Genomic DNA, 22,491 nt, shown 5'->3' with positions numbered 1-22,491 from the left:
TCAAGGAGGCTTTGAGGATGTCCTTGAAACGTTTCCTCTGTCGTATAGGAGTTCCGAGTAGAGCGCTTGCTTTGGGAGTCTCGTATCGGGCATGCGGACAACGTGGCCAGCCCAACGGAGCTGGTCGAGTGTGGTCAGTGCTTCGATGCTGGGGATGTTGGCCTGATCGAGAATACTGACGTTGGTGCGTCTGTCCTCCCAGTGATTTGTATGATCTTGCGGATGCATCGCTGGTGGTACTTCTCCAGCGCTTTGAGGTGTCTACTCTATAGAGTCCATGTCTCTGAGCCATACAGGAGGGTGGGTATCACTACTGCCTTGTAGACCGTAAGCTTGGTGCCAGGTTTGAGGTCCTGGTCTTCAAACACTCTTCTTCAGGCGACCAAAGGCTGCGCTGGCACACTGGAACAGGTGTTGGACTTGGTCAGCGATGTCTGCCCTTGCTAATAGTAGGCTCCTGAGGTATGGAAAATGGTCCACGTTGTCCAAGGCCGCACCGTGGATTTTGATGGGCAGGGGGCAGTGTTTTGTGGTGGGGTCAGGTTGGTGGAGGACCTTTGTCTTATAGATGTTTAGTGTAAGGCTCATGCTTTCGTACGCCTCGGTGAAGCTGTTGCGATGACTTGGAGTTCAGCCTCTTTGCGCAGACGCAAGCATCTGCGCGTACTGTAGTTCGATGAAAGAGGATGGGATGACCTTGAATCTAGCCTGGAGGCAACGAAGGTTGAACAGATTCCCATTGGTTCTATTGTTTAGTTCCACTCCAGCGGGGAGCTTGTTGAAAGTGAGACGGAGCATTGCAGCAAGGAAGATCGAGAAGAGTGTTGGTGCAATGACGCAGACCTGCTTGACCCCGGTCCGGACATGGATTGGGTCTGTGGTGGATCCGTTGGTCAGGATCGCTGCTTGCAAGTCGTCGTGGAGAAGGCGGTGGATGGTGACAAACTTTTGGGGGCAGCCGAAGCATCATTAACATCAATATAGCCCCAAAGCAGCGACAGCAACAGAAACAATGCCGCAGAAAAATCAACGCCGGGGCACTCAAAGACCCAGTTGAGAGAGCACTATACAGCCAGTGCCTCACTGCCAACCTGGCTACCCACGACGACCCCGAGACGCAGAGTGCCCACAGCGCCTGGTCTGCCCTCAAGGCCTCCATAACCTGCAAAGAGACGCTCAGTCACTCAACCAGGAAACACCAGGACTGGTTTGACGAGAACGACCAGGAGATCCGGGAGCTAATAAGCCGCAAGCGCGGCATTTCTGAACCTAGAGCAGCAAAGCAGCTCTACGGGCAGCTGAAGGCCAAGGTCCAACAAAAAACCCGCGACCTAAAGAATAGATGATGGGTGGAGAAAGCACAGGAGATCCGACAGCTGGCCGACAGCCATGATGTACGAGGATTCTTCACCGCAGTTTAGACTACCTTTTGCCCAAGGCCCCACCCCACTGCTGGCCAAGAACGGAGAGGCACTCATTAAGGACACCGAGGCAGTTGGGGCCCGCTGAAAGGAGCACGTCGAAGATCTCCTTAACCGAGACTCTGCCTTCGACACGAGTGTTCTCTACTCCATCCTGCAGCATGAAATTGCATTACATGGTTAGGGTCATGACCAGATTATGGGGGGGGGGGGGGGGGGTAGTATTTCATTACCTGGTGAAGGGTATTCTGAGGTTGGGAGCATGATATTGCATTATATGGCTCGGGGTATTCCCAGATTAGGAGTTCTGACAAAGGGTCACAGACCCAAAACATTAACTCTGTTTCTCTCACACATGTTGCCTAACCTCCTGAGATTTCCAGCATTTTCTGTTTTTATATTAGAGGGATATTATTTCATTGCCTGGCCACGAATATTTTCAGACATGGAAGAGGTGAACCACAGCATTGTCAGGCTGGTGTTCTGGGATGACCTGGATTTTGAACTAATCTTTAAAATCAGCCCAAGTTCCGCTAGTGGCTCAGTTGGTTAAAGCGGTGATTGGCTGAGCTGTACGTCCTAGCTAATTCCAGATTCAATCCTTCTGTATTGCTACCTGATTTCAGCCAAGCCTGCAGTTGGGACTCGAAAATATGTTTTAGTGCTCTGGGCAACTCAGTGACTTGTGCTGGAAAAGGTGTTTGTGCGGATTTGAATCAAGACAGTTTTTGGTTTTGATATGATGACCCCCACGATTAAATATCTTGGATATGAAGAGTAGCCATTTGGGAATGTGATGGAGGGCTGATGGCCAATGTGGAACTGTACTTCAGTGTAGTCAGTGTCTTCAGGAGAGGAAAACAAATTACATTCTTCAGTGTATGTTTTCTAAATGTAACAAACTTGGAGTGGCAGTAATGTTCCAAAATAAATGGTAATCTGCTTGAGCTTTGCTCTTCTGATTGATTGTGCCTGGACCTGTTGATTATTGCCCTGCCTTGTAAACTGCCAGGTTTGCATTATTCATGTTATAAAATGGTAGAGATTAGATTTTCATATCTGGGATAGTTTGATATAAAGGAAGACCTGCATTTATATAGCGTCTTTGACGACCACTGGATGTCCCAAAGCGCTTTACAGCCAATGAAATACTTTTTGAAGTGTAGTCACTGTTGTAATATAATAAATATGTAGATAATCTGTAAATAATATTGCTAACTCTCAGTAAAATGTAATACTGGGTGTGTGAAATTTCCACTGAACAGAGAAACACCCACCAGAGCCTTTATGTTGTCATTATGATCTTGTCATTCCCAACTTTTGAGCAGTAAGATCACACTAATCACAATGATAGAAATTTACAGCACGGAAGGAGGCCATTTCGGCCCATTGTTGTAATGTTGGGTGTAATTTCACAAGGTGAGCGTTATGCAAGTGATTGATGCAATATTGCCCTGCAATGCTTTCCCCACGTACCTTACACTCAATGCACCCAGTGACAATGCTGAGTTTCTTTTTGTGTGGGGTGGTGGTAGGGGTGGAGAAGGTTTTGAATGATCTAGGGCTGCTTGCCATGGTGGATTTTAGCCTGGGTTCTTTAACATCTGCCAGTGACCTTGAAGAGCTGGCCAAGATGTCAGATTCTGTTTCAGCAGGTTCCAGGCTCTCTCTCATTCCTGTCCGTGGGCAGTGATCTCAGTCATTCTCCCTCATCCCCACCCTTTATATTTGCAGCATCTGTTGCTAGTGTCTGTGGGTCGGCACTGAAGAGCTCCAATTCGTGCGTCGTCTGGCTCTCTTTCGAAGCTGCAGGTTATTTATACTGGGATCTTTTTTTTAAGTTATTAAACTACCCAGAAAGTTAGGGAAACATTTCATGCCTGCCGAGCACTGGCATGCAATCATTACCCTGCTTTGTGTTGTACGACACTCTGATCTAAATCTTACAATTTAGCATTTTTGGAAATAGGCACGAGTAGAGCTGTGGGCCTGTAGTAGGAGACTTTGGATTCACCAGGTTTATTTTGCTGTAACCAGCAGCCCTGATGCATGTCTGTATTCTAAATGGGTCTGCAATGCCAGCAGTTCCCTGAAACATGGGACATTGGCTGACCGGGCATGCTGGTGCAGTGGTTATGTTACTGGATTAGTAATCTGGAGAGCATGGCAGTTTGAGAATTTGAATTCAGTGTTTAAAAATTCTGGAAATAAAAAGCTGGTATCAGTAAAAGTGAAGCTGTCAGATTGCCATCAATACCCTCCTGGTTTGCTGATGTCCTTCAGGGAAGGAAAGCTGCCATCCATACCCAGTCTGTCCGATAGCGACTCCAGTCCCACACCAACGCAATTGAGGCTTAACTGCGCTCTGAAGTGTCAAGGCAGTAAATGCTGGCCTTGCCAGCGACAACCACACCCTGAGCCGAAGCCATTCTTGTGAGTCCTCGGGCTAATTTTAAGCTAATGCGCTCCGGTGGTAAACTGACAAGATTGGATCGGCCGTCCCTTTGGTGGTGATGGGTGGCCAATCCGATTGTCTCAGTTTCCCACCAGGCACATTAAACTAAAATGATCCCAACTTGGCGTTTAACAGCCTTGTTAGTCGCAAATAGGCGTGTTCCCTCTGTTACTGTTTTATAAAGTCCGTTCATCCAAATTAGTGTTGGCTCAGCACAGGACCCCCGTGTCAGACTGTATTGGACATGACACTGAGCCCTATTGTACCTGGTGCACTGCTCAGTAAATGAAACTGGTGGGTGAGAGAACCTTTCCGTTTACATGTCTTGCATCGAGTGTGTGCCAGACCCACCTCAAATACAGAGAGAGTCAGTTTTCTTTGCTGTTTTTGTTTGTCCTGGAGTCAGAAATTTACGAGCTCCTACCAATGTGCCATCTCCCCTCACTAGCAGTCATTAACCTTCGACTTAAGTGTTAACGATGTCTGCAACTTCCTGCAATTCCCCTGGGAGGACAGACACACAAAAGTTAGCGTCCTCGATCAGGCCCAACATCCCCAGCATTGAAGCACTGACCACACTTGATCAGCTCCGCTGGGCAGGCCACATTGTTCGCATGCCAGACACGAGACTTCCAAAGCAAGTGCTCTACTCTGAACTCCTTCACAGCAAATGAGCAAAAGGTGGGCAGAGGAAACGTTTCAGGACACCCTCAAAGCCTCTCTGATAAAATGCAACAGCCCCACTGACACCTGGGAGTCCCTGGTCAAATAATTGGAGGAAGTGCATCCGGGAGGGCGCTGAGCACCTCGAGTCTCATCGCCGAGAGCATGCAGAACAAGCGCAGGCAGCGGAAAGAGTATGCAGCAAACCAGACTCCCCACCCCCCTTTCCCTCAATGACTATCTGTCCCACCTGTGACAGGAACAGTGGTTCTCGTATTTGACTGTTCAGCCACCTAAGGACTCATGTTTAGAGTGGAAGCAAGTCTTCCTCGATTCCGAGGGACTGCCTATGATGATGATGAACAACAGGTAACCTTGCATTCCTCCAATTCTGACTTCTTGAGCACCCCCAATTTCCTTTGCCCCTCCTTTGGTGGCCATGCCTTCAGCTGCCAAGGCCCTAAGTTCTGGAGTTCCCTCCTTAAACCTCTCTACCCTCTTTCCTCCTTAAAACCAACCTCTTTGGTCATCTGCCCTGATTTCTCCTTTTGTGGCTCGTTGTCAATTTTGCCTCATTATGTTCCTGTGAAGCAACTCGGGAGGTTTTGCTACGTTAAAGGCCCTATATAAATGCAATGGTTATGGTTTGTACCCCTCACGCTGTACAGAGGTCCAATTATCAGGCCCTGGAGAGCTGAACCAGCTTGATAAGTGTTTATGAGGGTGCTTAATTACCAAGCTCAGCACTTTCTTTGATTTCCTCAGTAATTAAAAGGGGCCAGATTAGTGCTGTTGGTGATTACCTGACACTATATAGAACTAGTGAATGTGCCACTTTATTCTTGCCCTCCTTAGAGAAACCTGTGAATATAGCCCCACACTTCACTGTAGGCTTTTTAATGTTAATCGGAAAGAAACGGGGCAGCCCTTCGGAATCAGGAATTCAGTGTGAGCGCTTGAAAGCCCCGAGTCATTCCATTCTCTCTTCCGCAATATGTTGATTGTGTGAGTTTACGATCAGTGGTAAAATAATTGCACCATATATTCTTGACTTGCCTTTGTCCCGTGTCCTTGGCAGACAGTAGGTACTCCGATGGGTTCTGGGAAGCCCAGATGCTGAGCACGAACAGACATCATTGTGCAATTGCGGAGGGGAAGTGCAGCACAGGGGTAGTGCCATGCAGGAGTCCCTTACTCTCGCATTATAATCAGAGCATTTTACAGCACAGAAGAAGGCCATTTGATCCATTGTCGTGCCTGTGTCGGCTCTTTGCAAGAACTATCCAAACATCCTTTGGGTTAGGTCGTGGTCGGGGAACAGGAGGGTGTGATTGCAACTCTGGCAGGTAAAGGGGGCCCAAAGTGCAGTGTTGGTGGAGCCTCGGCCTTTGCCTTTATCCAATAGGTGCAAGGTTCCTGCTGCCTGTGTGGATGAGGGCAAAGTCTGCTGGGTGGATGAGAGAACTGACCATGGCACCGTGGGGCTGGTGAGTGGGAGGGAGAGAGTGTAAAGGAATGTTGTAGTGGTAGGGGATGGATACTATTCTCTGCAGCTGTGACCGAGAGTTCCGAGGGCTCTATTGCCTGCCCGATGCCAGGGTTTAAGAATATCTCCTCGTGGCTGGAGAAGAATTTGGAGGGGGATGATCCAGTTGTCATGGTCCACGCAAGAGCCAACAACATAGGTAGAACTAGGAATGAGGTTCATGGGGCACTGGCACCAGTATTGGGGGAAGGGAGCTGTTGCGTTGGGATGGGCTCCACTGAAACCGGGTTGGGACCAGTGTCCTGGCGAATCAAATAATTCGGGCTGTAGATCGGAGGACTTTGAACTAAAAAGCTCAGGGTCGGGGGGAAGGGGGGGGGGGGGGAAGGGGGGCAGCGGTCAGGTGAGGAGAAATTTAGAAATCTAAAGAGAAAAGTCAAGGCAATGGACCAGCATAGCGATTTGGGTAAAGATATGCAGAGTGTGACGGGAAGGGACACAGAGTTTAATGGTAATAGTGCATCAGCGAATAATATAAAAGCTGGGAAAAATGATTGAAAAGTTCAAATTAAAGGCTGAATGCACGAAGCATTCGTAGCAAGGGGTCAAAAAGAAAAGAAACCAACCTAGATATAACCAAAAGAGGAAAGGAGAGCAAAGGAAAAACTAAACTAAGGGAGGACATATATGGCCAGGGAATAAATAATTATAGAACAGGAGTGTAAAAAAGGTGGTTAATAATAAAGTGAGAGGAGCTGCTATTAAAATGAGTTAAGCTGCCTGTACAGCAATGCACACAGTGTCTGTAATAAAACAAGGGAGCTGGAGGCTATCATGCGTTGCGAGGAACCAAACATAGTAGGGATTACTGAGACATGGCTACAGAAAAATCAGGACTGTGAATTAACCATGGCAGGGTACAATATATTTAGAAAAGATAGAATGGGGAAAAGGGGAGGTGGAGTAGCTGTACTTATTAGAGGTAACAGATGGAGGAAGAAATATGCAAACAAATTCAGGAAATGAGTAAAAAAAACATAGAATAATAATCATGGGGGATTTCAACTACCCTGAAATTAATTGGCCAGAAGAGGTAGGTAAATGATGAGAGTTCCTACACTGTGTACAGGACTCCTTGCTAACCCAATGTGCAAGAAGCCTGACAAGAAAGGATTCGCTACTGGAGGAATGAACCAGAGCAGATAAGAGAAGTAAAAGTAGGGTGGCATCTAGGCAATAGTGATTGTAATATAATACACTTTAAGATAATAGAGCATGATGAAGACTAGGGTGATAGATTGGAGAAAAGCTGATTTTCAGAGGCTGAGAATAGAACTTTGGAAAATAAAATGGGCAACAATATTGGCAAACAGTGATGTCGTACAGCAATGGGAAACGTCCTTGGAATGTCCCAAAGAACTTCACATCCATTGAATTACTTTTGAAAAGTAGTCACTGTTGTAAGTAGGGAACGCATCAGCCAGTTTGAATATAGCAAAGTCCCACAGTCAGCAGGGAGCTAATTGAACAGATCATAGAATTATATAAACTTGCAGCACAGAAGGAGGCCATTCGGCCCGTCATGCCTGCGCTGGCTCTTAGAAAGAGCACTTGTGCTTAGTCCCGCTTCCCCGCTTTTTGTCCACAAACTCTAAGTTCCCCATCCTCAAGAACCTGTCCAACACCCTTTTTAAAATTATTTATAGAATCCGTTTCCACCACCTTGTCAGGTAGAGCATTCAAGATCCCAACAACTCTGACTGAAAACACATCTCCTCAAGATCTTTTGTGACCCACTCACCAGAGGGAATACTTTTTTTCTAACTATATCAAAACCTCTCATCATGTTGAAGACCTATTAGGTCACTTCTGAACCTTCTCTCTTCCAAGGGAACAGTCCTAACACTTCCAACCTCTCCTCATAACTGAAATCCCTCATCCTGGTAAACCTCTGTACACTGCACAGCGGAGGAGAGAGAAGGTTGGGCAGATGAGCGGCCAGAAATCGTGGCGGAGGAGTGGTGAGAGATCGTGGCTGAGATGTGACAAGAGATGAGTGGCGAAGCTTGTGGTGGAGGTGTGGCGAATGCTTGTGGCGGAGGAGCAGCAAGATATTGTGGGGGAGGTGCGGCAAATGAGGGTGCGGCGTCCAGAAGAGCTGAGGGCCATGGGGCAGCACAGGCCCGCCCACACTGCTGTGTGCGCACTAGGTCTGTGCAGCAGAGCAGGTCTCCAGTCGTCCTGGTTTACCCTTGCCACTGGATATAAAGGCCCAGCTCTGTCAAGCCCGTGTGCTGGCTGATGTGCAACAGTTACCACACGCTAAAAAATCCATGCATAGGCATCTTCCACCCCTGGAGTTCAGGACTGGAATATTGGGTCCTCCATTGAAACATCAGTGAACTCATCCCTTTTGGTGTGGAAGCAGGTCATCCTCGTTTGAGGGACCGCCTATGATATGATATGATCTAAGACCTTTATACCTTTCCTGATGGCTTTAATTGCCCGCAGTGCTCCAACTGAGGTCCACCCAGTGATTTATAAGGTTCCAGCATATTTTCTTTGCTTTTATATTCTATTCCTCAATTTATAACCCCAAATAACCCATATGCATTTTTAATCACCTTATCAACTTGCCATGCCACCTTTAAGAATTTGTGTATATGGACACCAAGATCTCCCTGCTCATTTTACACTTTTTAGACTCGTGCCATTTATAGTATACTGTCTTTCCATGTTAGTCCTCCCAAAGTGCATCACTTCACACTTCTCCACATTGAACTCTATCTGCCGTGCTTCTGCCCATTTCACCATCCTGTCTGTCATCCTGAAATCTACAGCTATCCTCATCACTATCGATTACGTTGCCAAGTTTCATATCATCTGCACACTTTAAAATGCTGCTCCCTCTAGGTCGTTTATACAAATGGAAAAGGTAATGGACCCTAAACTGACGCTTGGGAAACACCACAGCATCACCTCCCAGTCTGAAAAACATCCACCCATCATCAATGAGTGCTTCCTGTCACTGAGCCAATCTTGTGTCCATACTGCCACTTTCCCCTGAATTCCATAACTTAATAAGCCTCCCATGTAGCACTTTGTCATGCCTTCTGAAAGTCCATACATATAACATCTACTGCACTACCTGTATCAACTTTCTCTGTTACCTCATCAAAGAATTCAATAAAGTTTGCCTTCAACAAATCCTGCTGGCTCTCCTTGATTAACCTTTCCAAGTGAACATTTATTTTGTTCCTGAAAATGATTTCCAGTAACTACCCCACCACCAATGTGAGGCTGACTGGCCTGTAGTTTCCTGGGTTAACCCTCTCCCCTTGAATCGTGGTACAACATTAGTAATTCTCCGGCTTGACTCCTATATCCAATCAGGATTGAAAGATTGTAAAGGAAAAGATTGTGACCAATGTCTCTGCTGTTTCTACCTTTACTACTTTCAGCAACCTAGAATGCATTCCATCCAAACCAACTTTGTGTTTTTCCAGCAGTGATGGATAAGGGATGGATATTGGCCAGGACACCGGGAAGAACTCTCTTGCTCTGCTTCGAATAGTGCCTTGGGATCTTTTATATCCACCTGAGAGGGCAGATGGGCTCTCGGTTGAACCTAGGTAAAACATCCCATTCTCTCAGTATTGCACTGAAGGATCGGCCTAGCTAAAGTGTTCAAGTATCTGGAGTGGGACTTGAACCCATGACCTTCGCCATGAGTGCTACCCATTGAGCCAAGGCTGACACTTAGTAGAGGTGACCAAAAGCTCGGTTAAAGAGGTAGGCTAAGGAGGTTGTTAAAGAAGCAGGGGCGTGAGGAAACCTCTCCCAGCTGTCTTATGAGGGGCTCATCCCTTGTATGTGCAGTCGATTTTGGGGGGAAAATGCAACCATATTCAGCCCTAACAAGGCCAAGATGTCTGAGCTACGCTTTGCGAATTTGTTTGTGTTTTTCTGTTCAGGAATCTCTCAAGAAGACAGCACTTTATGAATTCCATCGAAGTGAAGGAGCCCGGATGGTGGAGTTTGCCGGGTGGAGTATGCCTGTTCAGTACAAGGACAGTCACATCAGCTCGCACTTGCACACCCGCCAGCACTGCTCATTGTTTGACGTATCTCACATGCTGCAGGTAAGACCATTGTACCCGGTGGGGTAGGTTTAGACTGAGATGGCCAGACACCAAGATTGGGGTTACAGAGGTACATTTGGACTGAGATGGCCAGATACTACGATTGGGGTTACAGAGGTAGGTTTAGACTGAGGTGGCCAGGTACTAGGATTGGAGGTTATAGGGGTAGTTTTGACTGAGATAGCCAAGTACCACTTCTTAGGCAGTCCCTCGGAGTAGAGGGTGACTTGCTTCCACACTGAGTTCTCAGGTGACTGATGAGTCCATTGCAGGACCTACAGTCTCTGTCACAGGTGGGGCAGATGGTGGTTGGAGGGACGGGGTGCTGGGGTTGTTGTGCGCTCCTTCCGCTATTTGTGCTTAGCTTCTGCGTGCTCCCGGCGAAGAGACTCGAGGAGTTCGGCACCTTCCCAGTTGCTTCTCCTCCACTTTGAGCGGGCTTGGGCCAGGGATTCGCAGGTGTCGGTGATGATGCACTTTTTCAAGGAGGCTTTGAGGGTGCCCCTGAAATGTTTCCTCTGCCCACCTAGGGCCCTCTTGCCGTGTTGAAGCTTCGCATAGAGCGCTTACTTTGTGAGTCTCGTGTCGGGCATGTGGACAATGTAACCAGTCCATCGGAGCTGATCGAGCGTGGTCAATGCTTTGACGCTGGGGATGTTGGCCTGAGCGAGAACACTGACATTGGTGCGCCTATCCTGCCAATGGATTTGTAGATCTTGCAGAGGCAGCGTTGGTGGTACTTCTCCAGTGCTTTGAGATGCCTGCTGTACATAGTCCATATCTCTGAAGCATATAGGATGGTGGGTTTCACTACTGCTCTGTAGACCATGAACTTGGTGCTGGGTTTAAGGTCCCGGTCTTCAAAAACGCTCTTCTTCAAGCGACCAAAGGCAGCGCAGGCACACTGAAGGCGGTATTGGACTTTGTCATCGACATCTGCCCTTGTTGACAGTTGGCTCCCGAGGTATGGAAAATGGTCCACGTTGTCCAAGGCCTCGTCATGAATCTTGATAATTGGGGGGTAGTACTGTGTGGCAGGGGCAGGTAGGTTGAGGACCTTTGTCTTACGGATGTTTAGTGTAAGGCCCATGCTTTCGTACGTTTCAGTGAAGGCGTTGACGGTGGTTTGGAGTTCGGCCTCCGAGTGTGTGCAAACGCAAACGTTGTCTGCATACTGTAATTCAATGACGGAGGGTGGCACGACCTTGGATCTGGACTGGAGGTGACGGAGGTTGAACAGTTTCCTGTTTGTTCTGTCGATTAGCTTCACTCCAGCGGGGAGCTTATTGAGAGTGAGATGGAGCGTTGCAGCAAGGAAGATCGAGAAGAGTTTTGGTGCGATGCCACAGCCTTGTTTGGCCCCGGTTCGCACGTGTATTGAGTCTGTGGAGGATCCATTGGTCCGGATCACAGCTTGCATATCATCGTGAAGCAGGCGGAGGATGGGGACAAACTTTTGAGGGCAGCCAAATTTGAGGAGGACACTCCATAATCCCTTAATGTTGACCGTATCGTAGGCCTTTCTGAGATCAAAGAAGCCAAGTACTAGGATTCGGGTTAAATGTATAGTTTAGACTGAGATGGCCTGGTACCAGGATTGGGGTTATAGGGGTTGGTTCAGACAGAGATGGCCAAGTACCCTCTGGTGTTGGGGTGGAATGCTTCTCTGGAGGGCAGCAGACCAGGGTTGAACAATGGAGATCTGAGGTCGGATGAATGATCTGGAGTTTTGAGTGATTACATTTGGGGATCAGAGGGAGCTGATGCACAACTTTCCTTCGTGAGGTTAAACCTGTATCCTCATTTTATACAATTAAAATAAATGACCATGCCAAAGTGTGTTCCATGTAGTGCACGTTAAAATCTCGGTTTGCTTCCTCCAGCCGAGGGAACATGCAGAAGATGCATGTGGTCTCCGTGTTTGGGAAAGATAGTTACTTCTGTCATTCGCCTGCTGCTGTGTGCTGCAAGCACATAACTTAATATTTTATTTCAGCTGTGACACACTTGGGAGTTCTTGCATCTGCCGCGCGAGGGACGGTGCCTGCGCGGAGTGCGCGCGTGCCCGCGTGGAGTGTGTGCGCACGCGCGAGAGGGACGGTGTGCACACTGAGTGTTGCTGTGTTTCAGAGCAAGGTGACTGGGAAGGATCGAGTGAAGTTCATGGAGAGTTTGGTCGTCGGAGATGTCGCTGAGCTCAAGGAAAACCAGGTACATACGAACATAAGGAATGGGAGCAGGAGTCGGCCATTTGACACTTCGAGCCTGCTCCATCATTTAATAAGATCATGGCTGATCTGATCGTGGACCCAGCTCCACTTCCCTGCCTGCTCCCCGTAACCCTTTATTCCCTTATCGCTCAAAAATCTATCTCCGTCTTAAATATATTCAATGGCCCAACCTCCACAGCTCTCTGAGAGAAGAAATTCCTCCTCATCTCAGTTTTAAATGGCCAGCCCCTTATTCCGAGACTATGTCCCAAAGTTTTAGTTTCCCCTAGGAATGGAAATATATTCTCTGCATCCACCTTGTTGAGCCCCCTCATTATCTTATATGTTTCGATAAAATCACCTCTCATTCTTCTGAACTCCTTTGAGCATAGGCCCAACCTGCTCAACCTATCTTCATAAGTCAACCCCCTCATCTCCGGAATCGACCTTCTCTGAACTGCCTCCAATGCAAGTATATCCTTCCTTAAATACGGAGACCAAAACTGCACGCAGTACTCCAGGTGTGGCCTCACCAATACCCTGTACAGTTGTAGCAGGACTTCTCTGCTTTTATACTCTATCCCCCTTGCAATAAAGGCCAGCATTCCATTTGCCTTCCTGATCACTTGCTGTACCTGCATATTAACTTTTGTGTTTCATGCACAAGAACTCTCTCTGCACTGCAGCACTTTGCAATTTTTCTCCATTTAAATTATAATTTGCTTCTCTTTTTTTTCTGTCAAAGTGGATAACCTCACATTTTCCCACATTATACTCCATCTGCCAATTTTTTTCCCACTTACCTAGCCTGTCTATATACCTTTGCAGAATTTTTGTGTAATTCTCACAATTTGCTTTCCCACCCATCTTTGTATCATCAGTAAACTTGGCTACATTACACTGAGCCCCTTCATCTAAGCCATTAATATAGATTGTAAATAGTTGAGGATCACCTCTCAAATCAAACATTTCACACACAGAATTCTGATGGTCTGTTGCTCTGTTTCACACCACTGCTGTGCCACCTTGAAGTAGACTAGATTTTCCATTGGCATTTTAATGCCAGTGTTAACCAGTTTTAAAACAAATGGGGAAAATCTAGGCCAGTGAAAGAGAGAAAAGAAAGACTTGCATTTATATAGTGCCTTTCACAACCTCTGAACAACCCAAAGCACTTTACACCAATAAAGTACTTTTGAAATGTAGTCACTGTTGTAATGTAGCAAACCCAGCAGCCAATTTGTGCACAGCAAGCTCCCACAAACAGAAATTTGATAATGAAAAAATAATCAAGTGATGTTGGTTGAGGGATAAAAATTGGCCAGGACACCAGGGAGAACTCCACTGTTCTTCCTCGAATGTTCACATGGGATCTTTTACGTCCACCTGAGCAAGCTGATGGGGCCTCGGTTTAACGTTACCTCCGACAGTGCATCACTCCCTCAGTACTGCACTGGAGTGTCAACCTGGATTTTGTGCTCAAGTCTGTGCTGTGAGGCTTGAACCCTGGTCCGTGCTGTTCGGTGATCTCAGCAAGGGCCGCACTTGGGTGCTGTGGTCAGCCTCAGCCTCCTGGGCTAGTGAGAGGAAGCATCATTCTCTGGGTTTGTGGTCCTGGTTACTGTTTAATAATTTGTACGTCGATCTCTAGTGAGGAGAACCTTGGGGTTGGTTGTGATGCCGCCTGTGACTAAATAGCCTGCCATCTCCCACCATCCAAACCGAATGGGTGAGACACCGGATGGGTGATTGGCCCTCACGGAATCGTAGTTCACCATGAGTTGGGCAATCGAGAGAGAAGAGGGAACATGTACAATGAAATTCTGACTTTGGCTTGCAGTTCAGTTGTTATAAAGGCATGATTTTCTCAAGTATAATCCCAGAGCCTTGTGTGCTTGTCCGTGATTCACTGAAGGCTCAATGTGTTCCTCAAACAATGAGGTCAGCTCAGTAACCACTTACATGTACATGTGCTCTAAAAGCGCTAACATTTATGAAGAACTTTACTGACCCATTTAATTTTGCACAGTTTGTCTGTGTGGACTGGGCTAGCTGATGGCGATGACCAGTGAGAAATCTGGCCCCATTACTGCTCACTTTTCCATGGTCACTTTACCAACTTGAGTGATGCAGACCAGGCCACAGGTTTAGTTCACAGCCTGGGCTAAGTGAGCTCATTTCGGCCATGGCGGGGGGAGGATAGGATGCAGGGAGGTGGGTAATTGGCCTGGCTTTGTGTTCCTGATCATCATCCAGTGACCTTGCTGGGAAGTGTGCGTGAACGTCAGATTGAGCTTTGCTGTGATGTCTCTACAGTCAAATAGCTTGGTAACATTCACTGCCTGGGCTCACAAGTGAAGAAAGGCCACTTGGGCGAGGGGCTGGCCACAACCGAACACCCGCGAATTGCACACCTACTGAAAGAAAGTTGGCACTTGAGACAATCATCGGTAAAACACTTCCCACGGAAATTTCCAATGATTTTTGCCAGAATGATTTCCATAAGTCAGGGTGCACTTTATGCCGGTCCAGACCCCCCACCCCATGCACCAACCATGCAGTCTCCTTGGGGGGGGGGGGGGGAAAGCAAGGGCTAATTTAGGGGAAAGAGCTCTGAGGAACTGCTCTCCGAGCCGAGACATATCGAGGGGTTGTAGAGTCGGGAGCTGGTTTGACACTCGAGCTCATTGATGCGCTTATTCTGTGTGTGAGGTTACATTAAAGGAATGTGGCTGCTGTGTCCTTCTTCCCTAACCCTTCGCTTCTTGCTATTCAGGGCACGCTGTCGCTCTTCACCAATGAGAAGGGAGGGATAATGGACGATCTGATAGTGACCCAAACATCGGACGGACACCTGTACATCGTGTCGAACGCTGGCTGTGCTGACAAGGACTCTGCCCACATGAAGGTGCGTTGGCTTCAGTGTAAACTTCATGAATACAGAAACATACGGACGTGAAGTGGCTGGATGTCTGTGGATGAACTCACCAGTTAATGCTGAGCTGCACACTCCCAGCAGGTTCCAGGTTCAATCCCTGAATTATCACTTTGAAAACTCCTGAATTGTCCCAGCTTGAACGGGATATTGGGATAAGGGAGAAGACCGATTGAGAGTAAACTAGCAAGAAATATAAAAACAAACAGTTAGAACTTCTACAGGTTTATAAAAAGGAAGAGAGTAGCTAAAGTAAACATTGTTCCTTAGAAGATGAGACTGGAGAATTAATCATGGTAAACGAGGAAATGGCAAACTTTGAACAAATATTTTGTATCGGTCTTCACCATAGAAGACACTAAAAGCATCAAAATAATAATAGATAATCAAAGGGCTATAGGGAGGGGGGAGCTTAAAACTATCACTAGAGAAAAATTACTAGGCAAACTAATGGGACTAAAGCCAGAAAATCCCAAGGACCTGATGGCCTGCATCCTAGGGTCTTAAACGTGGCTGCAGAGATAGTGGATGCATTGGTTGGAATCTATCAAAATTCTGGAGAGGTCCCAGGGGATTAGAAAACCGCAAATGTAACGCCCCTATTCAAGAAAGGAGGGAGACAGAAAGCAGGAAATTATAGACCAGTTAGCCTAACATCTGTCATTGGGAAAGTGCTGGAATCCATTATTAAGGAAATAGTAACAGGACATTTAGAAAATCATAATACAATCAAGCAGAGTCAGCATGGTTTTATGAAAGGAAAATTGTGTTTGACAAACTTACTAGAATTCTTTGAGGATGTAACGAACAGGGTGGATCAAGGGGAACCAGTGGTTGTAGTGTATTTGGATTCCAGAAGACATTTGATAAGGTGCCACATAAAAGGTTACTGCACAAGATAAGAGCTCACGAAGCTGGGGGTAATATATTAGAATGGATAGAGGATTGGCTAACGGATAGAAAACAGAGAGTCGGGCTAAATGGGTCATTTTCAGATTGGCAAACTGTATCTAGTCGGGTGCCACAGGGATCAGTGCTGGGGCCTCAACTATTTACAATCTATATTAATGACTTGGATGAGTGTACTGTAGCCAAATTTGTTGATATAAAGATAGGTGGGAAAGCAAGTTGTGAGGAGGACACTAAGAATCTGCAAAGGAATATAGATAGTTTAAGTGAGTGGGCAAAAATTTGGCAGGTGGAGTATAATGTGGGAAAATCTGAGGTTATCCACTTTGTTGAGAATAATAAAACAAATTATTATTTAAATGGAGAGAGACTACAAAATGCTGAGGTTCTGAGGGATTGGGGGGTTCCCATACATGAAACACAAAAACTTAGCTTGCAGATACAGCAAATTATTAGGAGGGCAAATGGAATGTTGGCCTTTATTGCAAGCGGAATGAAGTATAAAAGTAGGGAAGTCCTGCTACAACTGTACAGGGTATTGGTGAGGCCGCAACTGGAGTACTGCGTACAGTTTTGGTTTCATTTAAGGAGGGATAGACTTGCATTGGAGGCAGTTCAGAGAAGGTTCACAAGGTTGATTCCTGGAATGAAGGGGTTGTCTTATGAAGAAAGGTTGAGCAGGTTGGGCCTATACTCATTGGAGTTTAGAAGAATGAGTGGTGATCTTATTGAAACATATAAGATTATGAGGGGGCTTGACAAGGTAGATGCAGAGAGGATGTTTCCCCTCGTGGGGGAATCTAGAACTAGGGGGCATAGTTACAGAATAAGGGGTCACCCATTTAAAATGGAGATGAGGAGGAATTTCTTCTCAGGGTAGTGAATCTTTGGAATTCTCTACCCCAGAGAGCTGTGGAGGCTGGGTCATTGAATATATTTAAGGTGGAGATAGACAGATTTTTGAACGATAAGGGAATAAAGGGTTATGGGGAGCGGGCAGGGAAGTGGAGCTGAGTCCATGATCAGATCAGCCATGATCTTATTGAATGGCGGAGCAGGCTCGAGGGGCCAAATAGCCTACTCTTGCTCCTATTTCTTATGCTCTAGTAATCCAAGCTGGGTATCAATGAAAAAATAAAGTGCAGGGATTTTTTTCTTGGGTTGGGGTGCTCTTTGGTAAATAAAATATTTGAATTGCTCTGCAGGACAGTGTTATTAAAAAAAAAATCAGCATTTCTTTACTTTTGAGAATTGGGAATGTGCGTAGGTGTTTCACAACTTGCTCTCCGGGCGGTTTAACATTATAGTAAGGATCTGGTTGGGAGTGGGGTTGTAGGACTTTCAACCAACCTGCAGATTGATGCTCCTGAGCCTTGCCCAGGCCTGAAGCCAAACCCCAAACCCAATCTTACTCCTGGGGCCAGGCTCTGGTTGGTTTGCCAGGGTGGCACTGAGTCAGTTGGTGAGGAGCCCTCGGTGGGCTCGGAGGTGTGGCCCCGTGCTCATCACCTTTCTTCTGTCTCCTAGGAGAAATTGACCGAGTTCAGAGCCGCTGGGAATGATGCCGATTTAGAGTTTTTGGAAGCCGGACTGATTGCGCTGCAAGGTGACTGCGTCTACCCCTGTGGATCAATCTAGAATACAACCCCACGGGTCCATCTAGAATCCTCCCCGGGCAGGACGCCCCCCACCCCCCCGCCGTGGATAGATCTAGAATACCCCTCCGCGGGACGATGAAGACACTCCACCCCCACCCCCCCGGTGGGTCGATCTAGAATAGCCCACCGCGGGACGATCTACACACGCACACGCACCCGCGCACACACCCGCACACGCACGCGCACGCACGCACACACCCCCACGCACAGGCTGATCTAAAATACAACCCCATGGGCCGATCCGGAATAGTCCAATCGAGGCTCCCACCCGAAATGTTGGCACGTCTTTCCCTGACCTTTTAATGTTTACATTTTAAGATTTCCGGCCTTTCTGAATCTCGGTCTACTCACCGACCTTTCCCCAGTTACAGCTATCAATCCAACCAATCCACACGAGAGTCTCAGAATTGTATTTAATCCATCTTTTTCTTAATTTAAAAAAAAACAATTTAAAGGAAGAACTTGCATTTCTCTAGCGCCTTTCACAATCTCAAAACGGCGCAAAACGCTTTACAGCCAATGAAGTACTTTTTGAAGTGTAGTCACTGTTATATTGTAGAAACCTGACCAACGGATCCACCACAGACCCAATTCACGTTCAGACCGGGGTTAAGCAAGGCTGTGCCATCGCACCAACGCTCTTAATCTTCCTTGCTGCAATGCTCCATCTCACCCTCAGCTGGAGTGGAGCTAATCTACAGAACAAACGGAAAACTGTTTAACTTCCACCGCCTCCAGGCCAGATCCAAGGTCCTCCCATCCTCTGTTATTGAATTGCAGTACGCAGACGACGCCTACATCTCCGCACATTCGGAGACCGAACTCCAAACCATTGACAACACCTTCACGTGTACAAGAGCATGGGTCTTACACTAAACATCCGTAAGACAAAGGTCCTCTAGTAATCTGCCCCCACCACAAAGCACTGCTCCCCGATTATCAAAATCCACGACGAGGCCTTGGACAATGTGGACCATTTTCCATACCTTGGGAGCCTACTGTTTACACAAGGGCAGACGTCGACGACGAGGTCCAATACCGCCTTCAGTGTGCCAGTGTAGCCTTCGGTCACCTGAGGAAGAGAGTGTTTGAAGACCAGGACCTCAAACCTGGCACCAAGCTCATGGTCTATAGTGCAGTAGTGATACCCGCCCTCCTATATGCCTCATCCAGCCGGACCATCTAGCCTGCCCACCTCATCCAGACACGAAGCACCAGCCTCCTGTTGGGCAGCCGCATGGGAGAGGCAGAATTCCATTCTGCCTCCGAGGTGATTGTCCAACGATCTGGGACTCCATAGTAACCCAAAAGAAGGAACTTGTATTTATATAGCGCCTTTCAGGACGTCTCAAAGCGCTTTGTGTTAGGGAAATTGATGGGATTGAAGGCCGATAAATCCCCGGGGTCTGATAGTCTGCATCCCAGAGTACTTAAGGAAGTGCCCTAGAAATAGTGGATGCATTGGTGATCATTTTCCAACAGTCTATCGACTCTGGATCAGTTTCTATGGACTGGAGGGTAGCTAATGTAACCCCATTTTTTAAAAAGGGAGGGAGAGAGAAAACGGGTAATTATAGACCGGTTAGCCTGACATCAGTAGTGGGGAAAATGTTGGAATCAATTATTAAAGATGAAATAGCAGCACATTTGGAAAGCAGTGACTGGATCGGTCCAAGTCAGCATGGATTTATGAAAGGGAAATCATGCTTGACAAATCTTCTAGAATTTTTTGAGGATGTAACTAGTAGAGTGAACAAGGGAGAACCAGTGGATGTGGTGTATTTGGACTTTCAAAAGGCTTTTACCAAGGTCCCACACAAGAGATTGGTGTGCAAAATTAAAACACATGGTATTGGGGGTAATGTACTGACGTGGATAGACAACTGGTTGGCAGACAGGAAGCAGAGAGTCGGGATAAACGGGTCTTTTTCAGAATGGCAGGCAGTGACTAGTGGGGTGCCGCAGGGCTCAGTGTTGGGACCCCAGCTATTTGCATTATACATTAATGATTTCGATGAAGGAATTGAATGTAATATCTCCAAGTTTGCGGATGACACTAAGCTGGGTGGCAGTGTGAGCTGTGGGGAGGACGCTAGGAGGCTGCAGGGTGACTTGGACAGGTTAGGTAAGTGGGCAAATGCATGGCAGATGCAGTATAATGTGGTTAAATGTGAGCTTATCCACTTTGGTGGCAAAAACATGAAGGCAGAATATTATCTGAATGGCGGCAGATTAGGAAAAGGGGAGGTGCAACGAGACCTGGGTGTGTCATGTTACATTAGTCATTGAAGGTTGGCATGCAGGTACAGCAGGCGGTGAAGAAAGCAAATGGTATGTTGGCCTTCATAGCGAGGGGATTTGAGTATAGGAGCAGGGAGGTCTTACTGCAGTTGTACAGGACCTTGGTGAGGTCTCACCTGGAATATTGTGTTCAGTTTTGGTCTCCTAATCTGAGGAAGGATGTTCTTGCTCTTGAGGGAGTGCAGCGAAGGTTCGCCAGACTGATTCCCGGGATGGCAGGACTGACCTATGAGGAGAGACTGGATCAACTGGGCCTGTATTCACTGGAGTTTAGAAGGATGAGAGGGGATCTCATAGAAACATATTAAATTCTGACGGGACTGGACAGGTTAGATGCTGGAAGAATGTTCCTGATGTTGGGGAAGTCCAGAACCAGGGGACACAATCTAAGGATAAAGGGGTAAGCCATTTAGGACTGAGATGAGGAGAAACTTCTTCAGTGGTTAACCTGTGGAATTCCCTACCGCAGAGAGTTGTTGATGCCAGTTCATTGGATATATTCAAGAGGGAGTTCGATATGGCCCTTATGGCTAAAGGGATCAAGGGGTATGAGGAGAAAGCGGGAAAGGGGTACTGAGGTGAATGATCAGCCATGATCTTATTGAATGGCGGTGCAGGCTTGAGGGGCCGAATGGCCTACTCCTGCACCTATTTTCTATGTTTCTATAAAACGCTTTTGAAGTGTAGTCACTGTTGTAATGCAGCAGCCAATTTGCACACAGCAAGCTCCCATTAACAGCAATGTGATAATGACCAGATAATGTTTTAGTAATGTTGATGGAAGGATAAATATTAGCCAGGAGGACTCCACTGCCCTTCTGCGAATAGTGCCATGGGATCTTTTACATCCACTTGAGAGAGCAGACTGGGCCTCGGTTTAACATCTCAATTCGAAAGACTGCACCTCTGACAATGCAGTGCTCCCTCAGCACTCTACAGGAGTGTGAGCTTAGCTCAAGTCCCTGGAGTGGGATTGGTACCCACAACCTTCTGACTCCGTGGCGAGAGTGCTACCCACTGAGCCACAGCCCAATGCAAGTCTTTTTCTGACCCCGACCAGCCAGCATCTTGCCCTCTATAGCTGGAAGTCGCCTCTCCCAGCAACCTAATCGACCGAACCGAAACACACTGGAAACTAGGGGACCTCAGAGCCCACCCCGGCCCTCCCCGTTCTGTCCGTGAGGTTCTTGCTTTATTGCGACAAATCTGCAGTTATTTATTTCCCCTTGCAGAGTGCTGGAACGTTGTGGATAATATGCAGCTGTTGTTTATGTTGCTCAGGTCCGTCTGCGGTGAGGGTGCTGCAGGAGGGCGTGTCCGATGACCTCGGCAAGCTGCCCTTCATGTGGAGCGCTGTGATGACGGTGTTCGGGGTACAGGGCTGCAGAGTGACCCGTTGTGGCTACACCGGAGAGGACGGGGCTGAGGTAAGTTACATCTTCCTGACAGATACAGTGAGACCCACTGAGGGGAAGTGCCGATAAACTCCGGGTAAACGGGTTTCTTTTATTTTGTGTTCATCGAGGGAATCGGTGTCCGTAACGCTGAAAGAAACCATTTTCGTTTCAGTGCTTTCCTGCATCAGCAACTTGCATTTATATAGCGCCTTAAACGTAGCAAAACATCCCAAGGCGCTTCACAGGAGTATTGTCAGACTGAGCTAAAGGAGGATAGATGATCAGCTTGGTCACCGAGGTAGCGGGGCTCATAAAATAAGGGCGAGAAAGAGAGAGACGGAGAGGTTTATGGACAGAATTCCAGAGCTTGGGGTCTAGGCGGCTGAAGGCACGGCCACCAATGGTGGGGCGACGGAAGTCGGGGATACTCAAGAGGCCAAAGTTGGGGGAACACAGAGATCTCTGAGGGTTGTACATCAGCATTCCCAAATGGTATATATGGTGGGTTTTTGCAGAGTACAACTCCCTCTACTGCACCCCAACGAGATGCCCCAGAGCGCCCCCTACAGGTCGAGCCATTGTATGGCCGAGGGGGATTTTTGTGCTCTTGGCCATTGCCCACTCGCAACTAGATTGAAACCACCCAGACCCATTCTACACAGGGTCTGGCCTGTGTAGAATGGGTCTACACATTTAGCAGCCAGTGGACAACGGTGACTTTCACTGCAGCTATCTGGAGTGGACTGCAGCCCGGGTCCAAGAGGTGAAAGGCCAGTGACTAAGGCACTGGTCACCCAGTCCCCCTCCTGTTAAGTGGATTTTAATTGATTGCGTCTATTTGCAACACCAAAGTTCTGATTGGTCCCCTTGGAGGACAAGACCTGATTGCTGATTGGGCCCTTTGGAGGACAAGA

General features: G+C 47.4%; 1 protein-coding gene across 1 annotated transcript in view; it reads left to right on the top strand.

Moving 5' to 3' along the window:
* amt (aminomethyltransferase) overlaps nt 1–22,491 on the top strand; it is a 38,546-nt gene that overhangs the window by 524 nt on the left and 15,531 nt on the right. Inside the window, exons 2-6 of the mRNA XM_070895770.1 lie at nt 10,000–10,167; nt 12,298–12,378; nt 15,154–15,285; nt 17,749–17,827; nt 21,462–21,607. Coding sequence (XP_070751871.1) covers nt 10,000–10,167; nt 12,298–12,378; nt 15,154–15,285; nt 17,749–17,827; nt 21,462–21,607 — 606 coding nt within the window. The remainder of the gene's footprint in view (nt 1–9,999; nt 10,168–12,297; nt 12,379–15,153; nt 15,286–17,748; nt 17,828–21,461; nt 21,608–22,491) is intronic.

This window comes from Pristiophorus japonicus, chromosome 12 (genome assembly GCF_044704955.1).
Source record: "Pristiophorus japonicus isolate sPriJap1 chromosome 12, sPriJap1.hap1, whole genome shotgun sequence".
Classification (NCBI taxonomy): domain Eukaryota; kingdom Metazoa; phylum Chordata; class Chondrichthyes; family Pristiophoridae; genus Pristiophorus; species Pristiophorus japonicus.
This window is presented reverse-complemented; position numbering and strand designations above follow the sequence as displayed.